Genomic DNA, 15,315 nt, shown 5'->3' with positions numbered 1-15,315 from the left:
TAATATAAAAGGGCTTGATATGACATCTTAAACCTGCGGTCAAACTACTAGCTGGATCTTGAATTTTTTCTTCTTCTTCTCAGCTGGATGCAAATGATACAGAGGGAAGAAAATACAGGATTCGACCAGAATTTAAAGAGGATCTGCTATTTAAACGATTGACTGATCACAACCACACGGCTGTCCACATTCCCACTGACATCTATGATGGCTGTGAGTACAAAGACACACATACATATACACAAACCCAAATGGTAACCATGGATACAGCTGAGACATCAGCCTATCATGAAATGTTGTTTACAGCTTCTGCCACAACCTAACTTGCCCGTAGCTAAATAATGGATTTAAAAATAAGTGAAACAGTATAATAGGATTTTTTCCCGGCTACTATCCTGCTGTCTCTGAGCCAAGTGTGACCTTGGGATGTAAAGAAGCAGAAGGTCTGCTGTATGGAATTGGTTGATGATTGTCTTGAGCTGTCCATATTTCTTCTCTTTATTTCAAAGAAAGATTTTTGACAGTATATTATTGTTATTATCATTAATTGATTTATTTATTTTACCGACCATATAAGGAGTTCTGTGGGACTGAATTAAAAAAATACTGTTCCACAGAATAAATTACTAAATATTAAAGATAAAGTAAACAGGATGACTGATTTGAGTTTGAGCCTATGACACTGCTTATTATGGGTTCTTACATTTTTGCATATGTTGGCAGAATGAAACTTTTCAAAATTGTATTCTTCTTCAACGTATAATACAAATATAAAGTGTTTATGCTTACATTGTGCAAACACTCATCATTCATACTTGCTGTTTAAATCACAAGCTTAATCCTTGTGAATCAACTTGTTTGCACTACACTTACGCTACACCGAAGCCTTGATTGTGGTAATGAAACCATTATTTTTTTTGTTCTGGTGGTACTTGTGATGGATGAACAGAGAACTACGAGAAACAATTACAATGCAGTATGTGGCATTGGCATGGCAGGTGTTGAAATTACTTGCTCTCGCCAGCATAATCTTACTCTGCAGAACCTTACTTTTGAGTCTGTTTGGTTAGATTTAGGCTAAGAAATTATTTTCTTAGGTTTAGGCAAAAAATAAATTCTTGGTCAGGTTGAGGACAATATGGTTTGAAGAACTGACTTTAACTAAAGAATAATGACTGAATAATGAACTCAATTTCTCCTCAGAGGAACTGACATGTATGAAATGAGCTTCCCAACACCATTTCACCAACTGAACGGTAGCTTGATGCTTTCCAGTTCAAGTAGACGTAAAGACCTGAGCAACTCTGACAAGGGCCTTATTGTCTCAGCCAGGCACTTGGTTAGAGCACATTTGAAAGGGCAAGACTAGTGGGGTTCTCTGAAATAGCAATTGTCCTAAGCATGGACACCTCAGAGCATTTTAGTTTATTAAAAAAGAAAAACAAATTTCCTGCATTTTTACATCAACTAATTTAAGAATATCTATAGACTCTTGTCTGGATAAGTTACGATGAAGATGTTCTGATTTTTCATTAAAATGTTACATTGTTTCACACAGTTTAAGGCTATAGGCTGCTAGACCACAGTCAAATGAAGATAATCTATTTATATTAATACAATGATGGAACTGAACATGACAGTATGATTTAAACAATATCAAACTTAAAAGTTGCTTTTGTCAATGCTTTTAAGATCATCTTCAAACATTTGAACAGATAACATGAGTTAAAACAACTACCAACCCTACCTGTACGTTTTACTCACTGAATCTGCTGGTGAATGTTCTCATAAGCATAATGATTTTGTTTATTTAACATTTTTAATTTAGAATTTTTTGAATTTTTCAAACAACACTTTAAACACTCAATGCGCTATTTTAGTGAGGTTGTAGACCTTACTGCATAACCCACTCCACATGAGTCAAGGAGAGAATATTCTATATGATTATTAAATGATAGAAAAATCTATTTTATTTTAATCTCTCACAATCTAATTTTCTGTAGAAGGATATTAGATTTGTTGAGATTTTTTTTAAACATATTCTAAGGCTGCTGGGACATTTGCACTGTTTCTGGTTTGTCTATAGTGGCAGATTGTGTTATGAAATACATCAATTAGACAGAAATTATACTTTGAACTTAGTTTAAAAACTGACCCAAAGCCTCGTTGTCAGTTTACTGTAACTTAACACTTGTATATCACCAGACTCACTGGGCTCTCCTTGCTATGCAGCTCCTCCCAATAGTGAAAAAAGGAGTGTAGATGAGCACAAGTACCTTTAATGTGAGCTACCTAAGTGTTACATTAAAACTCTTTCCAGAGCCAACAAATTATCTGATCATAAATGCTAATGTAACATGATGGAAAAATGATGGGAAATGTTCAATATGCCTACGTCCTTTGCTTTGTTCTTTTGTATTTCCGCCATGGCCTAATGTGAAACACAATAGACAGAAATACACATTCTTCAAAGAGAGCTGATCCTGAAGGATTCATTCTGCCCAGAAAACAAAGTCTAATGAACTTAAAGTAATATTAGAAACAAGAGAGAAAGGAGATCTATTCTGAACTATTTAGAAAGGGATTGTGATTAAACTATGAGTCTTTCTTCTATTTGGTATGTGGTTTGGAGAAAGTTGAAAGCTGCCAACCTGATGATTTGCATGATGCCAGTCACTGATTGAGAAATGGCATCATTGTTTATGCACACATAGGACTTACTTGAAAGGGATGACTTTGATTTGGTTCTTCTTTGCCCGCAGCTAAACACAATCTGAACGTTAAGCTTTAAAAAGCTGTCAAAAGTAGTTTAGCTGACTGAGAGATATTTTCTGCGATTCCATTCAAAACGAATTCAGCATTTTTCTGAATTGACTTAACCCAACATATTTATTTTATATATTCTTATCAGTTTTTATATGGCCTGTTTTCAGTGGTTACACTTGAACCAAGTTCAAACTAGAAGATTTTCATTGTTGTCGTATTTCTGTATTGTTTATGAAGGGTTTATTTTATGTATGGGACTTTTAAGTCAAAGGATATTTAAGGATATTTACAACAGATGGCTGATCTGCAGCAGAGCTACAAGATCATTTGCCCGATTTAACCCCAACTTACCTGACTGATCTCTATCAAGAAGTCACAGCTGTCATACAGACAAGAGTCTCGTTAACGCTACATTATGCACAATACAAGCAGCCTCTGGGGATTCAGTCTGATTGTTTAGGAAAAGTGACAGTTTCTTTCCGTGGCTTCTCTCTCTTGAGGCTGTTATGATATTGCATGCCAGAAGCATGGGTGCTCATGGTACTCTCATAACCCTTTGCAGGCCGTAGTTTCTTCACCTAACTTTTTTAGATTTTCTTTTACCATGTTTACCCCTGATGTTGTGTCACCCGACCTAATCTCTCGCGGTCATACTGACTGTAGCTAATCACTGATTGTTCAGTCACAACACGAGTTTCCTCGAGCCCCTCAAATCATGTCTTTGAAACATTCACCCCACAGATCAGGCACCCACACTGAAAAAAAACAACTCATAAGATTTACTTAAAAAACCCTTTGTAAGTATTTGCACTAAAATGATTTAAGTAATATTTAATGCTGCAATGAGTAACTCTCACTTGCCAGTATCAAGTAAATTTTACTTACCATAAAATGCAACAGTTTTGAAGATATTAAGTAACATTTACTTAATTACATCTAAGTTTTAAGTTATATTTATTTAAACAAATTAAGTAAACTCTACTTGTTTTTCATAGGCAGGAACATCATTTTACTCAAAATTTTAAGTAAATTTTATATATCTGTAGTATTTGCTGTTATGAAGTAACTTAGTAGATTTTAACGAAACACTTTCAGAGTAAAGTTTATGTAGTGTTTCTAGGTTTATGTACATACAACTATTAAACATTTAAATTGTATGAGGAAACCTAAGTAAAACTTACTCTTCCCCTATAATTCATGTATTACGTTAATAAAATGTTTAATTTTACTTAAGAAGCTCTAGTTCTTACTGAATCTTAAAAATACAAGGTAGAAATTATGACAGTTACTCTAATAGAGTTTACTTCACCAAAAAGTCTTTTTTTCAGTGCATGGTCCTGGGAGGGAGGGTTTTTGCTATTACAGAGTGATGGTGAACTATTTCTTATAAAAGCACATATCTGATCATTTAATCACGATGTGGTGACATTTACCTTGAGTGGCTCAGAAAAACTAGGTTCTCTTGAGTCTCTGTGACATTAGCACAGCTCAAGTTGAATGTCAGTGACTTAAGGCCAGTCTGCTGAATATCTTAACTGTTGCCTGAATTCTACATAATTCAGGCCATGTGATGTAAGTATCAGAGCTTTTCTTTTACGTTTACATGTCTTTTTACATTTTAGGAATGTAATCTTTAGAACAGAGGTTCTTGCTGGGCTGCAATAATGAATCTGGTACAGGATAGTTTTACTAACCATTAGACTGTTTCATTGCTTGTTAACTTGTGCTTGAATACTTTTTCTGTTTTTATGTTAGACTGGATCTCTGCTTGCTTGTATTTGGAGAGTTAGGAAAATAATTAGTGTAGAGTAGAATATAGTGCGTCAGCAGTGACTTGAAGGGGCAGCAGGATGGAGTGACTTCCTCAGCATGGTTTTCAGCCTGCTGGGGAAGCGTCTGGCTCCAAGGTTATGTGCATAACCTTTCTGATGACCCCAGACACAGGGGCACAAATGAGGGACAGGGCTGGGAATGGATACATGTCAGGTTTTGTTTGAAAATAAAGGTTTCTTTTTAACTTTGTCATTTTTTTACCTTCGATACCTTTGTGGCCATAATCTGGGCAGGGTGCCATGACTCATCACAGTCCCCTCTTCTCAAAGATGCTATTTATTGGTAGCTGGTAATAAGTATGCATAGATACTCTGAGCTTCTAAGACCTATCCAGCACTAAAGGCTGTGTGTGTGTGTGTGTGTGTGAGGTGAACAGTCTCTGTCAATGCTATTGAAAATCCAGTCCCTGCAAGTTTATTTTGAGGTTAAGACAAGATTTTAGGATGTATTGGAGATAGAGTCACAGTAAAGAAAGGTGTGCTCGTGAAAACAAACTAAAGAATGAATATAATCAAAGAAGAACATGGTAAATGGCAAGAAAAGTGTGTGTCTTTGAGCTTTGCAGATATGAACACACATGCAGGAGGAAAAAGAAACAGAAGATGCATATGTTGTTGAGGTTTCAACTCTCAGTTTGATCTCATACCCTCTATAAATGTTCCAGGAATAGCCTTTGCTGCGGAAGAGAAAATTGAATTTCTCGATAAAGTGGGTGCTGAGTTTATGAAATCAGCATCACGTGTGTGAGAGGAGCACTGGGCAGGATGGAGACATTCAAATGACAGAGACATAACAAATGCCAAATCTGTTTGTCCACAATGACGGACTTAAGTGTGAGAGGGAGACACAGATAGTGATAAACAGAGGAGAAAATAGCTGAATCTAATGGATACAGAGACAGTAGCTTGTACAGTATAGTGCAGTATTCATTGCCGACAACCGAGGACTTTTTAAAAAAAATTATTTAGAGATTTAGAGGAGCATAAATTATTATATATGTCACTATGGATAGCATTTTAAATAGCTGGTTAAATTTTCCTGAAGAACAGAACGAAACAGCAACAAAACAGACGAAAATAATAATAAAAAAGGTTAGTCAAAGGTGATATTGCCAACATAATTTCTGCTTTTAGAATAAAACATTTTTTTTTTTCATTTGCAGTAATGGTAGAATCACTCATAATGCAGCAACGGAATAGAACAGTCATTTAGGCTCATTCAGATTGAACGCAGAAGTAGCCCATAGCCTTTATCTTATTTTATTCTATTTTTTTATTCAGGTTTTTTTCAGATATCACCTCAGGTGTGGCAATAGGTTAAGTGGATGTTTGTTACGTGGTAGGACACTATACTTTCAATGTTGTCACAGATACGCACATGTGTGAGCTTTACCAGCTGTACCTAGTAAAATATCTCTGCATACAAAGGCCTAATTGTGCAAGAAAAACAATTGATTGACATTAAAAAGCAGGTTTAGTATGAATAGTAGTTAGGAGACTGTGCATAAATTATAGTCTGGTATGATCTGTGTGGTCCAGCATCTGTTCTAATCTAGTCTTTTCTCTTCTGCCAATGTGCAAAAACTTACAATCTCAGCTGGTTTAATGTGCTCCCTGTTTTAGAAAAACTGAAAATATATAGATTTAAGTTTCTGTGTAATAAATTGGAGAATTTCTTGTAATTTCTTTCTTCCAATTGCATGAACTAAAAAAAACCTTTCGCTCAGTTTGCTACAGTTTACTCCTTGGTTTTTCAAAGAATTCAACAATAACACACGCAACCTGGGAAAGGACACAAGAGATGGGATTCAGAGTTGTTCTATGGAGACAGGAGGACTCCATAGTGGGACAACCATCAGTTAAAATCTCTTTTAATCAGGACTTCATGTTTAAGTGGTCAGAACAGGGAATGCATGTCAGAGATGGACATGTAGACACCACTGTCATGTCATCCATTGGAACTGCTCTACTAAAGCCTTAAAGCACTTCCACATTGCCTTCCCACCTAACACTGGATGACTTTATCAATTTTCAATACACGGTCTATATGGGCCGGACAAAAGAATCTCTTAATTAAAGGCACAAAACAGTCCACTTCTCAGACATAAAATCCTCTGATCTGAATAAACAAATATTTAAAAAATCTGGCTGCTCTTCCTAATGTGTGTGAAGTAAAGTTCGCAATGAGCATCAGCAAGAGACTCAATAATTCTAATAGTATCCCAACAGTCACACACTCAGCTCAGTAGCTTGTGTGTTTTCTGACATTATTCTGTTGCATATAGATTGGTGAAATAAATCCATTATAAGATGAGTGAAAAATAAAATAAAATCCTTCTGTGAAAACAGTTTTTCATCTCTAGCTTAAGTCTATTGAAAGAAATTAGTATGTACTGAATTAACGCTTAGTGGAAGAATTTACTTTCCAGATTGTTTTAGTAAAAAATTATCAACTTATCTTCCAGAAATCTATATTGATTCATGTTATGTTTCATCGTGAATTATATTGCACCTGTGATGTCCCACACAGATAAAGTGATTACTAGATGTAGAGTCGGCATGACATCAAAGCCACTGGGCACAGCCAGGGAATTCATTAGTGTCAGGGGTAATATGGGCAACCAGAGAACTCTGTATTCCTTATAAACCTACTGAGCACTTTAGCTTATTCAATATTATGACTAACCAAGAAGTACTCAAGAAGAAGAAAAACATTACTTGTTAGAGGTTTTTGCCTTGATTGTGATGCGTTTCTCAGACTATGTTCGTGCATATCTTCTTAATAGCCTCATTCGCACTGTAGGAACCTTCTGCAGTTCCTATAAGCTTTTCAGGAATGGGGCCGAGGTCCCGAGTTCCTATACGTGCGAATGTGGGAAAAAACCTCAGGTTCTGGAACCATTTTAGCTCCTTCTCTGAGGCTGGGTCTTTTCTGGGTTCTATAGGAACACATCTGACGGAGGTGTTTGGTGGTCGGTAGCTACGCCCCATGTCATGCTGTCGGCTGAAATGTTTACTCATACGACACAGACACAACCAGCGCGTGTTTAATAAGTTAAACTCACACGTCGTCTCCTTTGTCTGCGGCGCTCTGCTCTCCTTTCTTCCTTCATGAAACGAAGAAGTATCACCTGCGCTCAATCCTTCGTCTCCTGACTCTCTCTGTGAGCTCTTCCAGCCTCGATGTTAGACGCCCGATGTGATCGTCCATGATTAATATCACCATCAGACCATGAACACGGTGGCCTCCCCGCTCTCCATATTAGCTTCTTGGTGGTGTTTTTTTCTTCCCTCCTTACTTTTCACGGGTTTTGTTTTGTTTTGTTTTGTTTTGTTGTTGAATGTGGCGCTAAAGTAACACGTCACTGTCGCAGACGGTTGCGTCGCATCAGTCCCTATCAAGGTCCCGACTCATGTGCGAATGCAGAATGAAACAGTTCCGCTGGGGAAGGACAGTTATCAGAACTGAATTCGAGGTGGACCGTTCTTAGAACTGCTCTGTCGGAATAGAATAGAATAGAATAGAAAAGAATAGAAAAATACTTTATTTATCCCCCAATGGGGGAAATTCAAATTCGTCAAGTAGCTCAACATTTTTTTAAATATTTACAATGATTGAATTAACAACAATAAAACAACAATAATAATACTACTACTAACTAAATAATAATAAATGACTAAATGGCAAAATAAACAAATAAATAAAAATCAATCAATCAATTTGAGAAGAACTCAGCAGTCACTGTTATAAAGCCTTATGGCTGTGGGAACAAAGGACCTTCTGAACCTCTCAGTCCTGCAGCGCAGAGAGATGAGCCTCTCACTGCAGCTGCTCCTCTGTCCTGTCAGGATGCTGTGGAGAGGATGTTTATTATTCTCCATCACAGAATCTAACTTCCTCCTCATCCGTTTCTCCACCACAGCACTGAGAGGATCCAGCCTTCTGCCTACAACAGAACCAGCCTTTTTCACCAGTTTGTCCAGGCGCCTACAGTTTCTGTCTGTAGTGCAACTCCCCCAGCAGACAGCAGCATAGAACAGTACACTCTCAATGATAGTGTGATAAAACATGCACATCATATCACTGCAGACATTGAAGGACCTGAGCTGTCTCAGGAAAAAGAGACGGCTCTGACCCCTCCGGTACACTGCGTCTATGTTGGCAGACCACTCCAGTGTATTATCGAGCACCACCCCCAGGTATTTGCAGGTCTGAACAGTCTCTATCTCCCCTCCATCAATGCAGACTGACTGGTATGGGAGCTTCAAAGTAAGATGAGGGTTGATCTACTACTGTAAACAACAAAGTATATGCTATATTCTACATGTTTTTTATGAATTTTGATGTTGTAGAGTTGTGAAATTATTTTATCAATGGAGAAATTGAGCAGCCTTGCATTGTTGTCTACAGTAGTAGATCAACCCTCATCTTACTATGAAGCTCCCAGATCAAGGAAGTGACGTCGACACAGCTTTAGCAGCAGAAAAGCTATCAGGCTTGTGTTGATAATAATAAACTCCTGGACTATTTTCAAACTTCCAAATGCATCGTTTTGTGAGTACAGACCATATTTGTACTACTGTAGAAGTTTGGTGTCATGGCATGTGATTTTAGTGTGGTAATTTTGGAGATACTGCCTGGATCCATTAACCCTTGTACGAAGCTATTCGGGATAACTCAGTAACTCAGCTGATGTTCAGCCAATATCGAAAAAACTGCGGGTGGGCTACTTGGCTGGATATCACGGTTCAAATGACCCCATGTTGAATCTACTCCGGAGTGTCGCTTTAAGTCTCCTGAGCTCAGCTCCAACCTCCTCTATAGTTAGACACAGAGGTTGTAGCGGAGGGATGGGGACAGGAGTGATGTTGCTATCAACCATAGAGATGGGGGTGGGGGTGCAGCTGGACAGAGGAGGGCTAGTGGTGGGAGTTGCTGCAGAGGTGGAGGAGCAGCTGGATCGAGGAGACCAGGCAGTAGGAGCAGCCACAGATGTGGAGATGCAGCTGTGCTCAGGATGCCTGGCAGTGGAAGCTGCTGCAGAGGTGGATGTGCAGCTGGGCTCTGGATGCCTGGTGGTGGAAGCTGCCGCAGAGGTGGATGTGCAGCTGGGCTCTGGATGCCTGGTGGTGGAAGCTGCCGCAGAGGTGGAGGTGCAGCTGGGTTCAGAAGGCCTGGCAGTGGAAGCTGCCGCAGAGGTGGATGTGCAGCTGGGCTCTGGATGCCTGGTGGTGGGAGCTGCCGCACAGATGGAGGTGTGGCTTGGCTCAGGAGACCAGGCAGTGGAAGTTGCTGCAGAGGTGGAGGTACAGCTGGACAGAAGAAACTTGTTGGTGACAGCAGAGGTAGAGAGTGGTGGGGGTGGAGGGAGCAGCAGCAGAGGAGGGAAAAGCCACACTGTCAAACCTGTTGTAATAATGGTTGAAAGTATTGGCTCTGTCCACATCACCTTCTACAGACTGAGAGTTCTTCAGTCTGTATCCAGTGATGATGCCCCTCCACACCTCCTTGGTGTTATTGTTCTCCAGCTGTCTCTCTACCTTTTTCTTGTACTCCACCTTAGCTCGACGTAATGTCTTTTTAAGCTCCTGTTGTACACTCCTCCGCCTTTCTCTATCCCCATTCTGGAACGCCCTCTTTTTCTGGTTCAGGAGGTCTTTGATGTCACTGGTGATACATGGTTTATTATTTGGATAGCACCTTACAGTCCTCACTGGAATCACAGTGTCCCTACAGAAGTTAATGTAGTCTGTGATGGTGCTGACCCTCCTGTCCATGTCAATGTCCATTTCATCTTCCTCCAGCAGTACAGCCCAGTCTGTGACATCAAAGCAGTCTCTCAATGCATCACTCGCCTCTGGTGACCACTTCCTGAAAGATCTGGTAGTAACAGGAAGTCTTTGTACACAAGGTCTATATGTGGGTTGTAGATAGACTATGCTGTGATCAGATCTACCCAGTAGTGGAAGAGACACTGTCCTGTAAGCCTCCTTCACGTTAGCATAGAACAGATCTAATGTCTTATCTCCACGTGTTGGACAGTCCACATACTGTACAAAACCAGTCAGGCAGGAGGATAGAGAGACGTGGTTGAAATCCCCTGTGATTGCAATGAATGCCTCAGGATGCTGGGTCTGTATCCTAGCAACGGCGTCATGGATGACGTCACACGCCGTTACAGGTGCCGCCCTTGGTGGAATGTAAACAACGATGACGACTGTGTATGGGAACTCTCTGGGCGCATAAAATGCACGGAAACCAACTGACAGCAGTTCGATGTCTGGACAACAAACCCTCTCCTTAAAGCTGCAGTCTGCAACTCTTTTTCAAGCATAATGCCTGGAACTGTCCGGGGATTCTGAAAGTAGTACATTAAATACCCCAATACAAAAAAAATTGAGTTCTCTAGGTCCCCTATATGTCCCGCTAGGTCCCTCCAAAGCCAGCAGGTTTGTTTACAAAATTGCAGACCGGACCAGTAAAAGGTAACCAATCAGGTTACGAGCTGGGGTCTGCTGCCTGTCAATCACTGATTGTGCACGCGCGATACAAGGTAGGCTCGTCCCCACGCTTATTTATCTAAACTATTGAACTTCATTACGGGCTAGTCTACTTACTGTGTCTTCCATGATCGCAAATGAATGAGGAGTCGTGTACGCGCATCTGGCGTGCACGTAGACGTGCACGAGTTCTCATGTGTTTTGATGGGGCGGGACAGGAAGTTGAATAACTTTTTATTTTTCGGTTAAAAAATAAGCATTTCTTGCATTTTGCGACTACGGAGGTCACCGTTTTCAACTTCAAGCGTTCTGATAGATCATGTAAACTCTTAAAGGTCCCATGGCATGAAAATTTCACTTTCAGAGGTTTTTGAGCCTTAAAATGAGTTTCTCTAGCCTCCTTTAGTCACCCCAGTGAGTAGAAATTGCGAAATGTATTCACTGAGCAGTACAGCATTTCCTCCATGTTTTGAACAGAGAGCCTCGAATTGTCTCGTTGACTCAAGGCTCCTGGCATGACGTCATGCCAGGATAGAGCTCATCAAAATTTCCCACCCCCTCTCTCCGCCACGCCCTCTGTCTCCACCCACTGCTGGTAAACTACCTGTATCTTACCCGCCCAACTCATGTGGCGTAGACCGAGACTCGCCACAACCTAAGACAGTCACAGAAGATACAGCAATGGCTTCCAAACGACTTTACCATGCGAAATGTACTGTGCCAGGATGTGAAGATGAAGAGAAGAATATGTTTCCGCTTCCATCCTCTGTCCCTTTGAAAACGGAATGGCTAATTTCATTTAGAGGTACGGGTGCCCATGCATGTTCCAAAGAGCGTCAGTGTTTGCGCGACACATTTCAGAGGAATGCTTTCACAACCCTACACCTGAAGTTGAAGCCTGGATCAGTGCCAAGCCTTGCCGGTCCATCAGCTACCCACACCGATCAAGTAAGTCATAATTATTTGCTAGCCGCTAGCACTTTATGGGTGACAGCTAACTAGCCAACATTAGCTGTGGAGGTATTTATCCATGAAACCTACACTGCGCTACAAAACCAATACTCTGTTAAACTGGTTAGATTTAGAAAATTGGTTGTAAAACAAGACATTTGTCTTTTGACCAAGTATCTTACGTGTAGGGGACTACATACAGCATGAATACTTAGGTAAGCAAGTCTAGTTATGTTCTGTGGCTAGATACGTCTGTTACACGGAAAATGACGCCCGACGATAACAATTCATATTTTGTAAGTCTTTCTTTAGATTGGTGACTTTATATTTTGTAAGCATTTGTTACGGTTTGGTGACTTTTTTTTTTTTTTTTTTTTTTTTTTTTTAACGTCGAGTCGTTTCTACGTCTTTCGTGTGTGATACGCGATCGGGTGTTGTGGCTGGGTGAAGGATGTTTAGCAAACGTTTGCTGACGTCCCTCGAACATACACCATTATGTATCTGTCAATTCGAACACAATTTTGACTTCAAATCTGTCGTGACACGTCAGTTTATCACGAGTGTAATGCTCAGCTTTCGAACCATGAGATGTGTGCTCTCTGTCTGCATCAGGTTCACTCTTCACTGGCCAGCACATCAAGTGCTCACGTCCAGACATCCCGGAGCAGGGATGCTGCCTGCCAGACTGACCCCATTGTCAATAGGACTGCAGCCACACCGAAGAATGTTGTCTTTCCTTATATTGGAATGCTTTGCAGGTGAGATGTTTTACCTTGTAGTTGTTGAAAGTTTTTGTCTGAAATGTCATTATTGAGCCGGGTTTCTCCAGCACTGTAAGGCACAAAACACCTAGACCAGGTCCCCTGAAAAGATTGTCTTGTGAATGTAATTTATATTTGATTTACCAAAAAATGTATACTTTTAGGGGGTTTTCAGATCATAGTTCCTATGAAACTTCACAATATATGAAAAGCTTTTTCCAAAATGTTTTATACCTACTTTCAAAAATGTTGTTTTATTTGTTACTACCATTAAAAGCAGCATTTAAATGTTTCAAATGCTATCTCAGCTGATATCACTTTCCTGATGCTTGAAATCAGATTTTAAAAAAAAAGTAATAAGAACAGCTTCTATAGCATTTTGGAAAAGAGCTTTTCATATGCTCTCCCATGATGATGCATGTGTCTCTACCAGCTAACCCCCACCACCATGACAAATGAAAATTCTGTGAGAAACACTGTTTACACATTGTTTCTTGTACTTTCAGACTGTACTTGGCGGCGATCCACTTTAATGAAAATGCGAACCGACCACAGGCCCAGACAGCAGACGGTGTACCTCTCTTCAAAATCTCCTTTCCCAAATCCAAGAAGGGAGAGTGCAGTCAAACGTCAAAAGACTAAGCCAACCTTTGGTAAGACCTCAAAAGTTCAAGAATTCAAGTCCAACTACTTTTGCCTTTATCAAATTTACTGAGGTTAATTCCAACAAATAGGAATACAAAAAATGTGAGAAATATAAATTAAACAAACATAAATATATATATAGAACAAATATAAATATATAAATAAACATTGAAATGTACAAATGACTAACTGAAATATACAAATGTTGTGCGTGTACAGTGTGTATGAATGTTCTGTGTGAAAAGGGAATGTGGATGTCCTGATGGACCTAATTTTTCACATGCGAGGCAGTCTAAACCCGGTGCAGTGTCCTTCATCATCGGGGTACTCGGCACGGATACGCAGGACCACACAGGCAGGAATGACCGCTCTGATCCGGCGACCCAAAAAGCCCCAGCACCACGCCACAAACTGCCTGTAGGCCAAATACCTGAAGCGCCTGGAAGAACAGATAGAAAAAATTACACTTGCAGAGAATGTTGTTGTTCTTCTGTTATTGCTATGTTGTACATATTTACATATTCCTATGGATTATTCTTGATTGTGTTTTAATAATGTCTTGTAAATAAATATACAAACACTCTTCATACTGTCTGCATAGTTGAATTATCAGGCTCTGTTGGGTGGGTGTACTGTAAACTCTATGTATGTGGCTATGAGTGATTATTTTACAACGCTTACCGATGCGTTCTTCTCAGGCGTAAACTGCCAAACAGGTAGATCCAAATGTTTACAGTGTTACCTGAGGGATCTCCATGCAGCATCTATTCTCCCTTTCTGTGGGCATTATCTCGCAAATTCCACATTGACACCTATTATTTAAAAAAAAAAGGCAGTGTAATGATATTCTGTTTTCAGGTAATGCCGGCAAATATAACAATGAAACATCTTTAGTGGCAAGTAAATGAGTTAACAGGTGAGCATGGAGAATAATTACATGCTGGTCAGAATACTATCATGTTTTTTGCATGCCATAGGTTACTGTATAACTACATGGGCAACGAACAGCTGGCTGTTCCCAGTGAAGACAGGCTACTAAAAAGGTGTACACAGAAATCTGTAGCATAAGTTTCACTTCGTGTAGTTACACTTTGGATCCAGCACCTGGTCAGGATATGATGGGGTATGGTTTTTTAGTATATTATAGCATGTAAACCTTTTTGTCTAGAAAACTTGGTTATAAATCGCTCCCCTTATGTCAACACTGGGTGGAGAATCATTTGCATGTTGGCAATGTGTACTATGGGAAATACTTTGGCAGTGTTACTGTTGTACAATGCAAGGCGACATTGAGAAAGTTACTTGGTGTAGAGACTGAGATGCCAGCAGCCATACTCACTAATGTTAGCACTGCAAATACGTGCCCACATTGCAAAATAAGTTGGGAACTTATACGTTTTGTAAGCAAAAATAATATTTTAGGTAGTCCTGATGTAGTGACTACAATTTCTGCTCTAATTAGGCTACCGTAGGCTAAGCGACTGCTATATCTGCGCACCTCAGTGGTTCGGACCGACCCAACCATAAACGTTTCCAGACATAACATTTCAAACTCACCATTCTGAGACATTTTGCTGAAGCCGCTGCTGATCTGCAGTTTGTTGCTGAACTGCCTGCGCCTCGGCTTCAGGGTCCGATTCCGGGTCGAAGGCGAACGGCACGATGGTTTGCTCACCTGCCATTTCTATTTTGTTTTCCTACTAGCCAAAACAGAGAATCAGACACGCCCCCCATTCAGCCATGACACACCCCTCGCGCTCCTCCTTGCTTCTCATTAGGAAAACAGGGCACTGGAGAGAGCGCTGAAATGCGGCTTTCTTCTAAGAGGCCAAATCTGCGTTTTTCGGGTGAATTTTGAG

The 15,315-nt window shown here is 40.1% G+C and overlaps 1 protein-coding gene across 1 annotated transcript in view; it reads left to right on the top strand.

Annotated features, from left to right (window-relative positions):
• Nucleotides 1-15,315, top strand: part of LOC142383899 (voltage-dependent calcium channel subunit alpha-2/delta-1) — a 75,146-nt gene that overhangs the window by 22,064 nt on the left and 37,767 nt on the right. The window contains exon 6 of the mRNA XM_075469716.1: nt 84-213. Within this exon, the coding sequence (XP_075325831.1) occupies nt 84-213 (130 nt within the window). The remainder of the gene's footprint in view (nt 1-83; nt 214-15,315) is intronic.

Source organism: Odontesthes bonariensis, chromosome 7, assembly GCF_027942865.1.
Source record: "Odontesthes bonariensis isolate fOdoBon6 chromosome 7, fOdoBon6.hap1, whole genome shotgun sequence".
NCBI lineage: Eukaryota > Metazoa > Chordata > Actinopteri > Atheriniformes > Atherinopsidae > Odontesthes > Odontesthes bonariensis.
The sequence above is the reverse complement of the archived record's forward strand: the minus strand, read 5'-3'. Positions and strand labels throughout refer to the sequence as shown.